At 34.9% G+C, this 16,285-nt stretch overlaps 1 protein-coding gene across 1 annotated transcript; it reads left to right on the forward strand.

The window, feature by feature from the left end:
• The first annotated feature begins 858 nt into the window (after positions 1 to 858).
• On the forward strand, positions 859 to 16,059 carry LOC132095678 (protein phosphatase 1 regulatory subunit 1A-like). The gene is made up of 5 exons (XM_059500803.1): positions 859 to 940; positions 10,451 to 10,485; positions 10,828 to 10,894; positions 14,649 to 14,852; positions 15,594 to 16,059. Exons 1-5 carry the CDS (start codon positions 859 to 861, stop codon positions 15,659 to 15,661), a joined length of 456 nt encoding a protein of 151 aa, XP_059356786.1. The 3' UTR covers positions 15,662 to 16,059.
• Positions 16,060 to 16,285: the final 226 nt, after the last annotated feature.

Below are 16,285 nucleotides of genomic sequence, written 5' to 3' on the forward strand. Positions count from 1 at the left end.
GGGTAAATCAGTCAGCATGAACATTTTACGCCCATGTCCCATCTGTTATTGTCATTTAGCGCTTACAAAAGTTCCTAAAAGTACCATGGCAATACTACAACTGCAAGCTAAATTCTGATTTATATATATATTTTTGAGAAAATTGCCTTTATTAAAGTTGTCCAAATGTACTGTAGTTCTTAGCAATGCATATTACTAATCAAAAATAAAGTTTTAATATATTTACAGTAGGAAATTTACAAAATGGAACATGGAACACAATATTTACCTAATATCCTAATGATTTTTGGCATAAAAAAAAAATCAATAATTCTGACCAATGCGATGTATTTTTGGCTGTTGCTACAAATATTCCCTAGCGATTTAAGTATTAGTATTATTCCATTATTTTTATTTAGATTATTATATTACTGTTGCTGCTTTGCTAATCAAATTAACAAACAAAAAATCTTTAACTAGCTTGAAGGGTTACTCCACCCCAAAATGAAAATTTTGTCATCAATCACTTACCCGTTCCAAACCCGTAAAGCTTTGTTCATCTTCAGAACACAATTTAAGATATTTTGAGACATCGTCAGAATAGTCCATCTCTTTAAGTATCCCTTGAAGCTTGATTGCTGGTCTCCAGGCTGGTCTATTAACTGGTTTTAGGGCATTTTCCTATTGGTAGGGCTGTGGTATCTGCTTTAACCAGTGAACCAGCTTAGGCTTGAGGTTTTTCCAGCTGGACATTGTATTAAATTAAACCGCTAAGCCACTCGGGGATGTGAATCAGTGATTTTAAAACAGTTAAATGGGTTTTACTACATCCACTGTACTTTTGTTAATGGCAGTATAAATAGTATAATAGAATTTTAAATGTTTTTTTTTTCCATTCAGATTCGCAAACGCAGACCTACTCCAGCCACATTGGTCATCTACAATGAGCCCAGTGCATCAGGTAAGAGCCTTAAACCATTAAACAAGTTGTGTGCTTCTTTGTAGTCATTGAAAGGGCTGGTTCAACCTACATGGGCCATTGGGTGATAGCAAACAAGGCGCTATTGAACTACAGCCCTTCTGTGCATCTAAATTAAGATACGAATCTACAGTGAATGGTCTTTCTTTCATTAAGCTGTAAGTTTAGAGTAAAGTTCTCAGTATTCCCTCATTGTGCAGATCTCTAACTCTATAGGTTTGCTTCAGTTACTTGATCAGCATCCTTAATGAATTAGTACTAGAACTCATTACTGTTCTTTTCAAAAACATAAATAGTTGGCCTATTTGTGCATCATTTAGAGGTGTTTTTCAAGGTTCGGTGTTGTAGCATTTCAGCTGTGGAGTATTTCTTTTGAATTTCCGCTATTGTTTACATAAAGCCGTGGGTTTCTGTATTGTTATGAAAATAGGCCCTCTCCAATTCTCATGTACAATCATTATATGATATTGCGGGAGGAAATGTGCTCTTCTGGTTTAAAGGACAACTTGATAGGTCTGACGAGGTCATTTCACGTCGGAGCATCTGTAATCTAGCCTTGGCTCTGAACAGCACAACACGCTGTGAATGTGGCAACGGTCAACAGGCCACTATCAGCACAAACAACCCACCTATTGCGTCAGCATATGCAGCCGGACAGGCTGTGTGGACCGGTGCACTGTAGCTCTGTCATCTTTTTCAAGTGTTGTCTCTTCTGGGTGAACTCTCATTTTAACCTCAATGTAGAATGATACAGCTTATCTATGAGTGGAATTCAGGGTTATTCGGGGAATGGATGGGATGTATTTTGCTGAGCTTCAATTATACCTACTATCTGCAAATGACCCTTTAGAAGGTTAATACAGAAGCCTGTTCCTGCCTCAGAGCAAATAAAAAGGGAAATATGACTTTATATCCCACATTGTGACTTTACATAACACAAAATGACTTTATAGCTCTCAGTGTGACTTTAAATCTCCTAGGATGACTTCTTATCTCACAATGTGACTGCATCCCACAACCATAATAATTATAATAATTAATAATTCATTACATTTATATAGCGCTTTTCTAGGCAGTCAAAGCGCTTTACATTGTCAGGAGGTATCTCCTCATCCACCACCAGTGTGTAGCATCCACCTGGATGATGCGACGGCAGCCATAGTGCGCCAGAACACCCACCACACACCAGCTTACTGGTGGAGAGGAGACAGAGTAATGAAGCCAATCAGCAGACTTTTTATAGGATTTTATAGGAGGCCATGATGGTCGGAGGCCAATGGGCAAATTTAGCCAGGATGCCGAGGTCACACCTCTACTCTTTTCGAAAGACATCCTGGGACTTTTACTGACCACAGAGAGTCAGGACCTCGGTTTAGCGTCTCATCCGAAGGACGGTGCTTATTGACAGTATAGTGTCCCCATCACTACACTGGGGTGCTCGGACCCACACAGACCTCAGGGTGAGCACCCCCTGCTGGCCTCACTAGCCCCTCATCCAGCAGCAACCTAGTTTTCTCAGAAGGGTCTCACATCGAGGTACTGACCAGGCTCAGCCCCGCTTAGCTTCAGTGGGAAACCGATCTTGGGCTCCAGGGTGATATGGCTGCCGGCCTTCATATGTCACAATACAACTATATATCTCATAATGTCTTTATATCTCACAATAGGACTATATATCTCACAATGTGACTATATCTCACCATGCGACTATATATCTCAAAATGTTAACTTTATAACTCACATTATTACTATATATCTCACAATATTACTATATATCTCACAAATGTGACTATATCTCAAAATATGATTACATAATAATTTACTTTATATCTCATAATATTACTATTTATCCAACAATATATTTCACAATGTGACTATATCTCACAATGCGACTATATATCTCAAAAGTGTAACTTTATACCTCACAATATTATTATATATCTCACAAATGTGACTTAAAATCTTACAATGTGGATTTCTATCACTCAGTGTAAATCTATCTCTCACAAATAATGTGGCTTTAAAAACCACAACTTTTTTTCCTCATACTATAATTGTGGCTTTATATATCACAATTGAAAATCTCACAGTGTGACATCTTATCTCTCTTTATTTCTTATTTTAAACTCACAATTATCTTTTTTTTTTTTTTTTTTTTTTTACAGTAACTGGCTTTACATACAGTAAAATACTATAACTGTTTCTAAAGACTTTCATGGAACATTCATGTGGTCTATACCTTAAGACTTTTGTTTTCAAACCTACATTAAACCTACATTATGCAAGCTGAATCAATGAAGTTTTCCACTTGAGGGAACTGCCAGCACATCAGCGTCATCAGTAAACACGGTAACCTCAACCCTAATCCCACTCAACAGCCCACACGAGAAACCAGTTTTTGGCACTGTAAATGTAGAGAAACCATTCCAGAGTCTAAACAAATGCTGCCTTCAAGTCATGTCAGAACGATCACGTTCATGATTTGAGCACACGTGAATGACATCACAATGTTTTTGCTTGGAAATTAAACAATGAAGGTGGAAGCTAATTGGTGCATTTACATTAAAATACATTTTAATTGTGAACATAAACTGACTTTGCACTTTGTATTTTGATGAAGAATAACAACAAAGCTTGCCAGACAGCACTTTTATGAGGCGCCAGGCTTGTGGGACAAAGATTCCCATAATTCTCTGTGGCAGCATGAAAATGATAAAATACACAGATAAAGCATCATTTCCACACCTATTGCACATAGTGCATTTAGCATTAGTGCTAAACACATTTCCTGTGTTTGTCAAGTGAAAAGAGAGAAATATGAAATTGCTCAATGCGTCCAATTTTAAGTCAAGCCAAGTCAAGTTGAGCTTTATTGTCATTCAGCTACATGTGTGGACATACAGTGGAACGAAATGTCGTGCCTCACAGTACCACAGTTCTACATAAATACAGACATACAACAATGAAGTAAAACAGTATAAACCTATACACAACTAACCTACTGACAGATTTTGAATATGAATATACAATATATATAAATGTTTACCTATGCATAGACTGAAAAAGAAAAATATATGGACTATACGAATGCTTCACATAATACTGTACATGTGCATTGTAAGTCAAGCAGCTGGCTGGGGAACAGTGCAAGGTGATTTGTAGTGCATGAGCATGTAAACAGTCTTTTGTGGGATTATGTACATATAGCAGTGTGTGTGAAAAGTGTCTAGTGCGTATAGAGGAGAATTGCACGAAATAGAAGTAGGGGGTTTGTATGGGGTTTCAGAGGAGGATGGGGTGATTTGAGTTCAGGGCTCTCATAGCCTGGGGGAAAAAGCTGTTGAGCAGTCTGGCGGAGCAGGCTCTGATGCTCTGGCATCGTCTTCCTGATGGTAGGAGCTGGAAGAGACTGTGGGAGGGATGGGTGGGATCCTTCACGACACTACTGGCTTTTCTAGAGCATCGTGTGAAGAACATGTCCATGATGGAGGGCACCAATGATCTTCTGGAGGGTCTTACTGTCAGCAGCATTGCAGTTCCTGTACCAGACAGGGATGCAGCTGGTCAGCACACTCTCTATTGTTCCTCTGTAGAATGTGGTGAGGATGGGTGGAGTGAGACTTGCTCTTTTCAGCCAACGGAGAAAGTGTAGCCGCTGTTGTGCCTTCTTGGAGAATGACATGGTGTTGGTGGTCCAGGTGAGATCCTCTGTGATTTGCACCCTCAGAAATGTAGTGCTGCTGACTCTCTCCACAGTCAAGCTATCGATGGTCAGTTGGGGTTGGTCAAAGGAGTTTCTCCTGAAGTCCATCACAACCTCCTTTGTCTTCTCCACATTGAGGGACAGGTTGTTAGTGCCACACCATTCAGCCAGCTTTGCCATTTCCTCTCTGTAGTGCATTTCATCGCTGTTGCTGATGAAACCTACCACCTACTTTGTGGTCAGACATCAGTGATTTTTGAGAATTAGGACAAAACAGGCTAGATAACTGAAAAAATAAAGTTAAAATAAAGTAATCTATGTATTAATGTGGTGCCCCCCCCCCAGTAAGATCAATGTAATGTATTCTTGTTTAATAATATTTATTTTGTATTTTATATAGCTCTATATAAAATATCTACGTATATATTCTCTAGTTGATTTTAGACATAAATACTTATTTTTATGAAGTTGTAGATTTGGATATATATTTAGACATTTTCAAAGACAACTTTTTGTAAAGGTTTAGATTTTTTTTTTTTTTTTTTTGGTTTGAAATGCTGATTTGAAGCATCAGTTTTTGAATTATTATTACTGCAGTCAAACCTCAACACAGAGAAAGCATTTTGTTGCACAAAACATTAAAATTCTATAAAAATGTAACAAAAATGAACAGGGATATTTTATCAGAGCTTAATACTTTAGGGTATGATCTGATTTCAACCTCTTATTTCAGTTTTCTGACTAGTTTTGGCTATATGGTTATAGCAATACCAATTAGTTTGAGTGTGTATTGTGTATGTGTGCGTGCGTGTGAGTGTGTGTGTGTCTGTTTTGCACTGTTTTAGAGTGTAACCCCATTCTTGCTGTCCACTTTTTTTTTTTTTTTGTACTGTACCGCATCTTTTTTTTTTTTACAGTCACACCAGTTCTTAGATGTGTGTGTGTGTGTACACATTCGTACCATTCCTATGAAGCAGCACTATCTACTAAACTGTCATTTCAGTCAGAGAGAATATTATATTTTTCTATTTATTTTGCATATCACAAACGTATTAAATCCAGTTGCTATCAGGACCTACTTAAAATAATAAACGTATCAGAGATTTGCAAAAAAATTTAAGTAAGTTGTAAGTTGATATGCTGAAATGGTTGTGACAGAAAAAAAGAAAAGAAAAAACACTTATATATAATAAATTTTTCTTCTATAATTGTGTAACTAACCAGGTATTATATATATATATATATACAGTATATATATATACATATATATATACACACACACACACACACACACACCACAAACAAACCACGATTGCCATTTTATTTCATATAAAATGTTTAACATAGTACTGTTTTAAATATTATATAATATTATACATATATTATTTTTCATATGTACAAATAATTGATTTGAGGTGATGTTAGGGGTTGTGATTGATATTTAATGTCATTATTTTGCAAATCAAAGTGTTTTATATGTATTAGGAACATTCCAGTGATAATATGTATTTTCAAAGCTAATGACAGGGAAATATTTATGTTTTTGTCTTGAGTCTCAAGAATCAGAGTGTCTTCTTAAATGGTTCAGTGAATAAACATAGCAATGATCCACCTTATCCGAGTGTTCAAGCTCACAGATATCATATGTAGGGTTGGGTACCAAAACCCCGTGCCAGTATCTTGTATTGGACTTGGCAGAGATGACTGGTGTTCTTGATAAAGCTTAACCAAACCTCCTCGCTGGAGCCAGCACTGCCATCTGCCAGTTCTGCTTGAGAAGAGGGCCTTGTTATGAGCTCACGAGCTTCCCTTGACTAAGAGCGTTTATTGTCTCCTGTCGGCTGCCAGGTCTTACTCAACAGAGATGACATGCTCTCCAGCAAAGCCATTCAAACTTGACAAATGACCGGGAAGTGCTGTTAATTTGAGAGCTGTTTGTTTTTCCTAATTGATGCAGACGATCACTGGGAGGTTGTTGTGGCGTTGCGGTTGTGCGCGGAGAACGGCTGCCTATTTTCCCCTGCTGATTTTGGATGTAGATCGCAGGGGCGTGTTGAGGAGGTGGGACGCACAGAGCTGCATTCACAAAACAAGCACCTCTTTGTTTGACTGGCATTTCTTCCTCTGATCCAAAACACTTGGAATTGGTCCCTTATAAAGAAGGTTTTTGAAGCTTTATGAACTTGCGTCACACGATTGCTGCTCGTCATAAACTGGGCACCGTTTACCCACGAGTAGAAGATGAAGTTAAAGAGCGGCTTGGCTCGTTATTGTGGTTAGAGTGGTAATTTGGTGCAGTGTTCATAAAGCAGAACCTGTGGCTTAGGCAGGGATGCTTTGTTTGATACATCTTTGTAACGAGGTCCTCGTGTGTTGAGCCAGTGGGCCCATAAAAGCAGAAAGCTCTTCTGGTTACCGTGCTTCACTGTGTGCCTCTGTTATACTTAACATCAGGCTATTAGGTGAGGGAATAAAGATGCTCAGTGGCTTTAAGAGAAATCAGGGGCTTTTAAAGTCTTCTTTCCTCCTTAAACAAGTGTAACGACAGTCCAGTAGTGTGCATACAGTCCTCGGACTACATAATAGTTTTCATTGTATGAAAGTACAATAAAAAACAAAGATTACATTCAAAACAATTCAGTATATGTGACCCTGAACCACAAAGTCACACTGGTATATTTATGGCAATAGCCAATTGTGTGCATCAAAATGATCGATTTTGCTTTTATGCCAAAAATATTTAGGACATTAATTTAAGATCATGTTCCATTAAGATATTTTGTAATTTCCTACCGTAAATATACCAAAACCTAATTTTGATTAGTAATATGAATTGTTTATGACTTAATTTGGACAACTTTAAAGGTGATTGATTTCTCAATATTTTTATTTTTTTGCACCCTCAGATTCCAGATTTTCAAATAGTTGTATCTTGACCAAGTATTCTCTTATATCATAACAAACCATACATCAGTGGAAACTTATTTGGTAAGATGCATTTCAATTAAAAAAAAATGTACCCTTATGACTGGTTTATGGCTCCAGGATCACATATGTTAAATATATACAGTGGCCCTCCAAAATATATGAATTTCATTTTCAAACTAAATAACATTTACAAGCAACTTATTTTGTCATGAATAATGTTAATTCACAGAGGACACTTGAAATACAACTAACAAATAATTTGAATGCAGTAACATCTGAAGATATTTTGGTGGCAAATATGTACTGTTCAAAAGTTTTAGGTCAGAATGTTTTTTTTCATGAAATTAATACTTTCATTAAACAAGTATTCAATAAATAAATCAAGAGTGATTTATACTGTTACAAAATAGTTACATTTCAAATAACTGCTGTTGTTTTCAACTTTCTATTAAACAAATAATCTTGTAAAAAAGGAAAATGGTTTTCACAAAAATACTGTTTTTAATATTTAATATTGATAATAAAAAAAAATTCTTGAGTGCCAAATCAAAACATTAAAAGGAATTGGAAGGAAGAAGTAATGACACTGTATAAATTAGAGCAATAAATTACATTTTAAAACATATTCAAATTTAAGAAAAAAAAAACAGATCTTTTAAATTTTTAGTAAAATTTCACAATTTCACTGTTTTTGATCAAATAAATGTAGCCTTAATGAGAATTAGAGACTGATTTCAAAAACATGAAATAAAATTAATTAAATAAAACATTTTTATCTGAAAAAAAAAAAGAATTCTGTGGAATAAATTCTGTGATAAAATAATAAATAGTAATTTTTGATTATTCCATTTTATTGAAGTTACAGCAATAACAACCTTCCAATTACATCAGATTGGAAATGTTCCAGATCCTGACTGCAAAATCCACCAATTATAAAAGGTTGACCATTCCAGTATTTTATGAATTCATTTGGAGTCCAAGGTGCTCCAAACACTTCAAGCAGGTATGACAAACTCAAGGCATGAACTTGTAAGGTGCTCTGAAAAAAACATGATGACCCTATAGAAGATAAATTTGTCTTTCAAGTCCTGAAATGAACAAATAGTCCTACATTTCAAAACATCTGAAATAATGTATAAGCCTCTCTTAGTGCAGTCACAGAAATAAATGGGTCAGCCTCCTAAAAGCAGATTTGCATTATGAAAAAGAAACTTGGGAGTGTAAAATCTAATTTTGTTAGTTGCCTAATGCATTCCATTCTTGGATCAAGATATAATTGGTCTAAATTTGGCTTTGCTCTTAGTGTCCTTTAACAGAATTTGTGGAAATAGAAATTCAGGAGAAATTAAGCACACAGATGGTTCTGTGACCCAGTTTTTACAGATTAGATGTGACTCGAATGTTAAAAAACTTGTGGTCCCTGAACAAAAAAACAATCAATTAGTTACATTACAGCTAAGAAAAATGTTTAAAGTTTTGCTTTGAAAACATGTTGTCTGAACATTAAAAATGTCCATAAAATATTTATGCATTTAGCAGATGCTTTTATCCAAAGCGACTTACAGTTCATTGCGGCTATCAATTTTTACATATCATGTGTTCCCGGGGAATCAAACCCCCAACCTTGCGCTTGATAGTGCAGTGCTCTACCAATTGAGCTACAGGAACACACGTTTTTTTAAAAGTTTTTTTAGGGAACAGTATATTTTATAATTTTGCACACATTATGTGAATGTTTCTTTTAAGTGTTCTTTAAACATTCTGAAACCAGTATTAACACCTAAAAATGTTAGAAAAATAAGTGTTTCAGACAAAAAGTTGGAAGAATGTTTGTACATGTCATTCTAGTATGCTGATTTGGTGCACACGAAAAATAATAATACATTTTGTGGAAAGTATCATTCTCCAGGATTATTTATTGAATAGAAAGTTGAAAACAACTTTTATTTGAGAAAGCTTTTGTAAAGGTATAAATGTCTTTACTCTCACTTTTAGTCAATTTAATGCATCCCTGCTAATTGATATTATAAAAATTCATTTTGTTTCAAGAAACCTACCTGCAAAACTATCTGAAAAGCTATAAGCAAGTGCACCTAGAGCAAAAGCTGTTTTAAACACAAAAGATTGTGACACCAAATGTTATTTTAATTTACTTAATAGAAGTTAAGTGATACCATTATTTTGACAGCATCCATGTTTTACAGCATTTTTACACAAGTGCATATAACTTTTATCAGTACTGTAGTTTTGCAGATAGGTTTCTTGAAGCATCTTGGAGACGTTGCCACAGTTCTTCTGGATTGAGTCTGTCTCAGTTTGTTCTGTTTCTTCATGTCATTTCAGACAGACTGATGATGAGATCACATCTATGTGTGAAGCACTTGCTGTTGTCAGACTCCGTGTGCAAACAAAATTTTTTACAATTAATGGCAAAATGATAGATAGATAGATAGATAGATAGATAGATAGATAGATAGATAGATAGATAGATAGATAGATAGATAGATAGATAGATAGATGGATGGATGGATGGATGGATGGATGGATGGATGGATGGATGGATGGATGGATGGATGGATGGATGGATGGATGGATGGATAGATAGATAGATAGATAGATAGATAGATAGATAGATAGATAGATAGATAGATAGATAGATAGATAGATAGATAGATAGATAGATGGATATTTTTGAGTCAAATAGCTTTTATTTGAAATAGAAATTCTTTGTTACAATGTAAACATATTTGTTGTCAATTTTAAAACTTTTAAAGTATAATTTTAAGAATAAAACTTTTCTACATTTCTAAAGCATTAAATTGGGATTCGAAGTAAGTCCCCCTGTTCTTTTTCCCCTTCAGGAGATGACAAGCAGACTACAAGCAATCAAACAGAGGTGAGTACTGTATCTATATCAATAACAGAGATGAGAGATTAACCCTAGCACTTCAAATGAGCAATAGATTTGATCTCCTTCACTCTGGTCTCCTCCATCACTGTGTCAGACATCACAAGGTGTCTCTTCAGACGTCTCAGTGGACGTGGCAGTATGTAAGCAAAGCCTCCAGCTGCTTCTCTGCAGAGCTCTCTATGATGCTCAGTCGAGGGTTTGCTATGAGATGTGTGGAGCTCTGATGCAGTTGTCATTGATTACCTGCTGGAGCAAAGCTCCTGAAATAGAGTCTGTGTGAAATCATATCCTCTCTCTCACACTGTGCTTTTCCACTGTCCATGGCAGGCCCAGAGTGACCAGCTCTCTCCAGCCCAGAGGAAACAGGGCGTCTACACGCCACCGACCATGAGAGGTATGAGACCTGCACTCAAACATATACATGTTTCAGGCTCTTACCTAACCATACCATCTGAGTCATTCCTGTTCTGCAGTACCATTCGAGTTCGGTAACATTTGAAAAACTAAAATGTTTTTGTCATAATTTAGTATTTCTATAAAAGGACCACATTTTCAGAATAAAAAAGGCCAAACTCAGAAAGCTGAATTACACTTAATTATTTATACAATGACAAGAAATTTACTGGGTTATGGAAATTAAGAGCTAAAGATAGAGCTTACATTTGATATTTTTTCTATACCTTTATATTTTGATTGTATCACTGTTTTTATACTGTAACTGTACAGTATCAGTCAAAATGGATTGATTTAGAGGCAAACAACCCAATTAATATTTCGATTTATAGTTAATATTACTGAATATATTTATAATATATTATTATTGCCATATAATTTATATTTATAATATGCACAATCGGTACATAAGTCTACTGCTTATTCAATCTACATGTATATTATTTTTCATTTTTATACTGCTTTTTATTCTTAATCTTACTTATTTGCACACTTGGCAAATAAATATTGTTGGATTCTGATTAGTGATGCACGGAACATAACAGATCCATTAATAATTGATATACCATTATACTGTATTTTTTGTTAATATTCATAATTATTATTATTATTTAATTTTAGTTAAGGTTTTAGTAGTTTTGTTTTGTGTCTTTGGCATCTTTATTATCTTTTTTATATACATATAAAAGTATATAGTTTTTATTAGGTTTTAGAGTTTTAAGTAGCTTAAACTAAACAAAAATGAGAAATGTTTTGACTTGTTTTGAAATAAAAAGCGTTATATTAGCTTTATGTTTTTATGTATGTATATATAATGGTTATAGTTTTTGGTTTATTTAATGATAATAACTTTGGTACTTATTAACTGATGATAGATTCACTTATTGATGTTTGTGCTGCTGTTTTCCCTCAAAAAAGTGATGTCACTTTCTGGAGTATTATGTAATTAAGGTGCTCATTTTTGTTACTTTTACTCTGTTACTTGATTTCACAAAGGACCAACAGGATGCAAAGTGATACTGGACAGGACACAGAAAAGAAATCTATAAATTGATTTTCATATTTAAAAAAAAAAACATGATCAGAAAGCTTTTTTTTTTTTTTTTTTAAATGAAACATTTGAAATAGTTCTAAATAATACTATTTTATGTTATAAGTTATTAATTATCAGGGCATAAATTATTGAATTAATTTGTATTGAAATTATGTAAAATCCCCCCCCCCCATTTGTGATTGCTAATGTGATTATATATATATATATATATATTAAGGTAATGAAAAGTTACTGCATAGTAGGAATGATATGTCTATGCCATCTGTGTGTGTACAGTGTGATGCACAGTACACTTACTTAATCAGCCATACCATCTTCTCCATTCACATTACATATTTCACCAATGGAGGCGGTGTTTTACATCCAGTGACCCACACATACAGCCCACTCAACAGACTACTCACACTGCGTGTGCTTATGAATCAGTCGCTGATATTAATACAGTTCCTCCACTCTTAACCACGTACAGTCAGGTTCAAAGTCTGAGTATACTAGTGAAGATGCGTCTGTTTTTCCCAGCATGATTTGAGAATCATCCAAAGAGCATCTTGAGCTCCAACAAAAGAAAGAACATCTATTAATCACATGATCATTGTCATAGATTTGATTAATAGCCTAGAAATGCAGCGACGTTTAAAAAAAAAAACATTTGAACACTTTAAACCCACTGTAAAAGATAAAATACACCACCTGTGTTCATTCATAGTTCTTCATTAAAAATAAATTAATAATAATAATAATCTGAAAGATTTAACCATTATAAGCAGTGACTTAATTCAAAGTAAAGTCTTTTGCACAGATCATGGCAATAGATCTAGTGAACAGCTTTTCAGATTTTATTTACATTTTTGATTCTTTAGTTATCCTATCAAATAGTACTTCATTTAATATTCACTTCTTCCTGATTTTCAGCTGCAGTTTATTTATGATTTATTTGTGTTTATGCCGTTTATACAGTGTTGAATCTTGTAATGATTCTGTCACTCCCAAAAAATATTTTAGGAGTGCTTGTCCAGATCAAAGATGAACTTTTTTTTTTATCTTGAGATTAGTTTGTTTATTTTAATAACTGCTTATTTTTGCCAATTACAAGGGCAGTAGAGAGCAGGAAATTACCCAAACTGGATTTAAACTCAGCTTGTCTCCATTTAAGTGCCACTGTGCATCACATGTGGACTGTCTGCCAGGCCACGTTTGTGACAAAGTCGAGGTTTTAAGACAATGAGATGGGGGAGGGAGAACAGTGGAGTCCACCTCGCTGACGCATAGACAAGGCCATTTCCTGGCATGGACGTGCTAAATTCACATTAGCTTGAGTTATTGATTGGAGTGGGGGAGGAGAGAGAAATGCATCATTCTAGATAGATGGCCTCAAATGCAGAGCCTGGCAGAGCAGTTTTGAATCAACACTCAGCATCCTTTCGGTCAGTGCAGGGCAGAAACAGCTAAAGCAATCTGATTTGCATTGATGCCAAGCTAGCGTGCTGTGCTGGTGTGGGCTAGTCATGGTTCAATGGTGTCAGAACCTCATTTGTTTAAGTAGTGGTCTCTTGTCTGTGAAAAGATCGATAAAAGTTTTGAGACGATTGCTTTTGATAGCGACAAAGTGGTGAGCTGAACCCATACACTCAACGAGTGTATAGAAGTTCATTGAGCTCCCACTTTATAGTGCCCTTGATTGCGGGAGTGTTTTCCTCATTCACTTTCTCTATTGGGATTTCAAAATGCATTTCAATTAAGAGTTCAAAGCCATGAATTAAGCCAACTAGCTCTGAGATCAATTATAATTTTATATACTTTGATTTGAAGCAGGGGGGGGGGGGTATTAATTTAATTGTTTCAAGACTTGTGGCTTCTACAGAAACATATTTAAAGAAATAATTCACCCGAAAATGAACAATTGTGAAAAGTACCCTCAGGCGATACAAGATGTAGATGAGTTTGTTTCTTCAACGAATCAGTTTCAAGTTAAACCAGTTTCATGATGGATTTGTAATGGATAATATACTATTTACTATTTAAATAATTTACTTTTTATTGTTATTATATTTATTTTATTTGTATTTATTTCCCCAAAGGTATTTCAGTTATGATGAATTCTCTCTTTTAAACAACACATTTAACACATTGGTAATTATGGCGTTCTAGATGAGTATGTTAGACATTTACATTTGGAGGTCTGCTGATGAAACCTGCTGAAAGCTCTTAAGATGCTTTCAGACCTGCTTCATGAGAGAGCTATCAGCTTACAATGCATTAGCACTCTACTTTGATACGTCACCAAGAAATATAGTGCTGTTGATCAAAACTGATGTCAGCCCAACTAGGGCTGGGCGATATATCGAGTATTCATGATTTTATTTTTCATATTTACTTATATTACAGCTGCAATAAATACTTTTAATGACTAAATACTTGTCTTTTTGTCAGAAAAGTTTTTTGGTTTGAGATACATAGCATGCATACATCTCGCAAGTCACTCATTTTCCATTTCATAGCCGCCTGTTGAGTGCACTTTGATTGATGTCATACATTTGGATGGAGTTCAGAGGTCTCTCACTGTTTCCGCACACTGCACGCCTGTGCTGATAGCCTGTGTCCACTTTGTGGCGCTGTGCTGTGTGTCCTGTGTTGAGTGCAGAGCTGCAGTTGGTGGTGGAGCAGCACTTTCAGAAGCAGGAGCAGCAGGAGGCGGGGCTCTCTGACAGCCCAGACACGCCCAGTCCAATCACAGCACAGCATTTTTCCAACGAAGCTCAGTGGGCCAATCACAACAGCTCAGAGCCCAATGGCAATGCTTCTTGTGTCAGTACTGAGGGGCAGCCAGGCAGCAGTGGGGCCGGGGGTAAGTCCAGAACAAAAACTGGGAAGGAGTGATAATATCGTTGCTTTTAACAATACACAGGAAGCTAGGAATGTAGTATCATACTACTGTTTATTATAATATTTTGAATCAGTTTGTATTTTTTTAGTTTAAGTTTTAGCATTTTGTTTGTTTTTATTTATTTATTATGTAACAAAAATATTTTTATGATTTATGATTTTTATGGTTTTAATTTGAAGTTGACGTTTTAATTAACCATAATAACCCTGCTGGAAATACAAAGTTTTAGTAGGCCTATTATCAAGAAATATAAATGATGCATTCGTTTATTTTATGCAGTGGTTTTATGTAAGTGGATATCATGAACATTTTCTTTTTATGTTGTTTTTAAATCAAATATTACAAATTAAATTGGTACATTTATTGATTAATTTTATCATTGCAAAATAAATGTGCACATCTAATAGATTTAATTAATTGTTTAAATTTTTAAAAATACAAACTAAATTAGTATGTCATTTCTGTTTAATTACTTATTGATTTGATTAATTTATTTTGAGTGATTTTATCCTTCATAAACAATATATTTTTTGTACGATTATATAAAGAAAAGCTGATTGCTTGGTTGGAAGATCTGCTGCACTTGACTGACAAGACTTTTTTTTGTCTCTGTCTCTCCTCCACTTTTTGTTAAATTCTTATTTTTGTTCTATTATTATTTTGAATATTATTACTACCATTGTTTTGTATATTAATATACAGGAGACACAGCAGACACCTCAGGAAGGGAGCAGAAAAACATGAGCAGTCCTTCATCTGTCTCTCGATAGCCGTAATAACGTACCTGGCTCACCGCAGACACTTCCTAAACATTTATTGTCCCCTCCACTCTTTGGACTCTGAATAAGAAGACATGCTTTCTCTAAATACACGCATTGTACTTTCTCACCTCTTTCTGAGTTCCAGTGATGACTTCCTTTGATCAGTTTTACTTGTGTGAAGTGAAATGCTTGTGCTTCACTTTGAACCCTGTACTAAAATGATCCGTCCTGTTTGTTTTTCTATTTGATAAAATGGCATTTGAAATATTTCCAATATGTATATCTGTGAAATGCGGGCAGCTTATTTTTGGCACTTTCAGATCAGTTGTAATAATTTATTTATGTGTTTGGATTTACTTGTAAAGTAGAGATGATGAAATAAACTTTTTTGGAGCTTGAAATAAAAATAATAATAAATAAGCAAATAATTTTGAGTAAGTGCTGTTTATCTAATGTTACTTTCCTTTTGGTTTTTCATCTCCCACTTCCAAAATGCCCCAGTCTTAGATAAATAAATGTCATGAGGCTTAAAGGTTAAGTATGTAATTTATGTGCATACTAGCAGCACTAAACCTGATACAACAATAATTGAGAAAAATCACTTCATTTAATATGGCGACTGTAAAAATTAAA

This window comes from Carassius carassius, chromosome 19 (genome assembly GCF_963082965.1).
Source record: "Carassius carassius chromosome 19, fCarCar2.1, whole genome shotgun sequence".
In the NCBI taxonomy this organism is placed as follows: domain Eukaryota; kingdom Metazoa; phylum Chordata; class Actinopteri; order Cypriniformes; family Cyprinidae; genus Carassius; species Carassius carassius.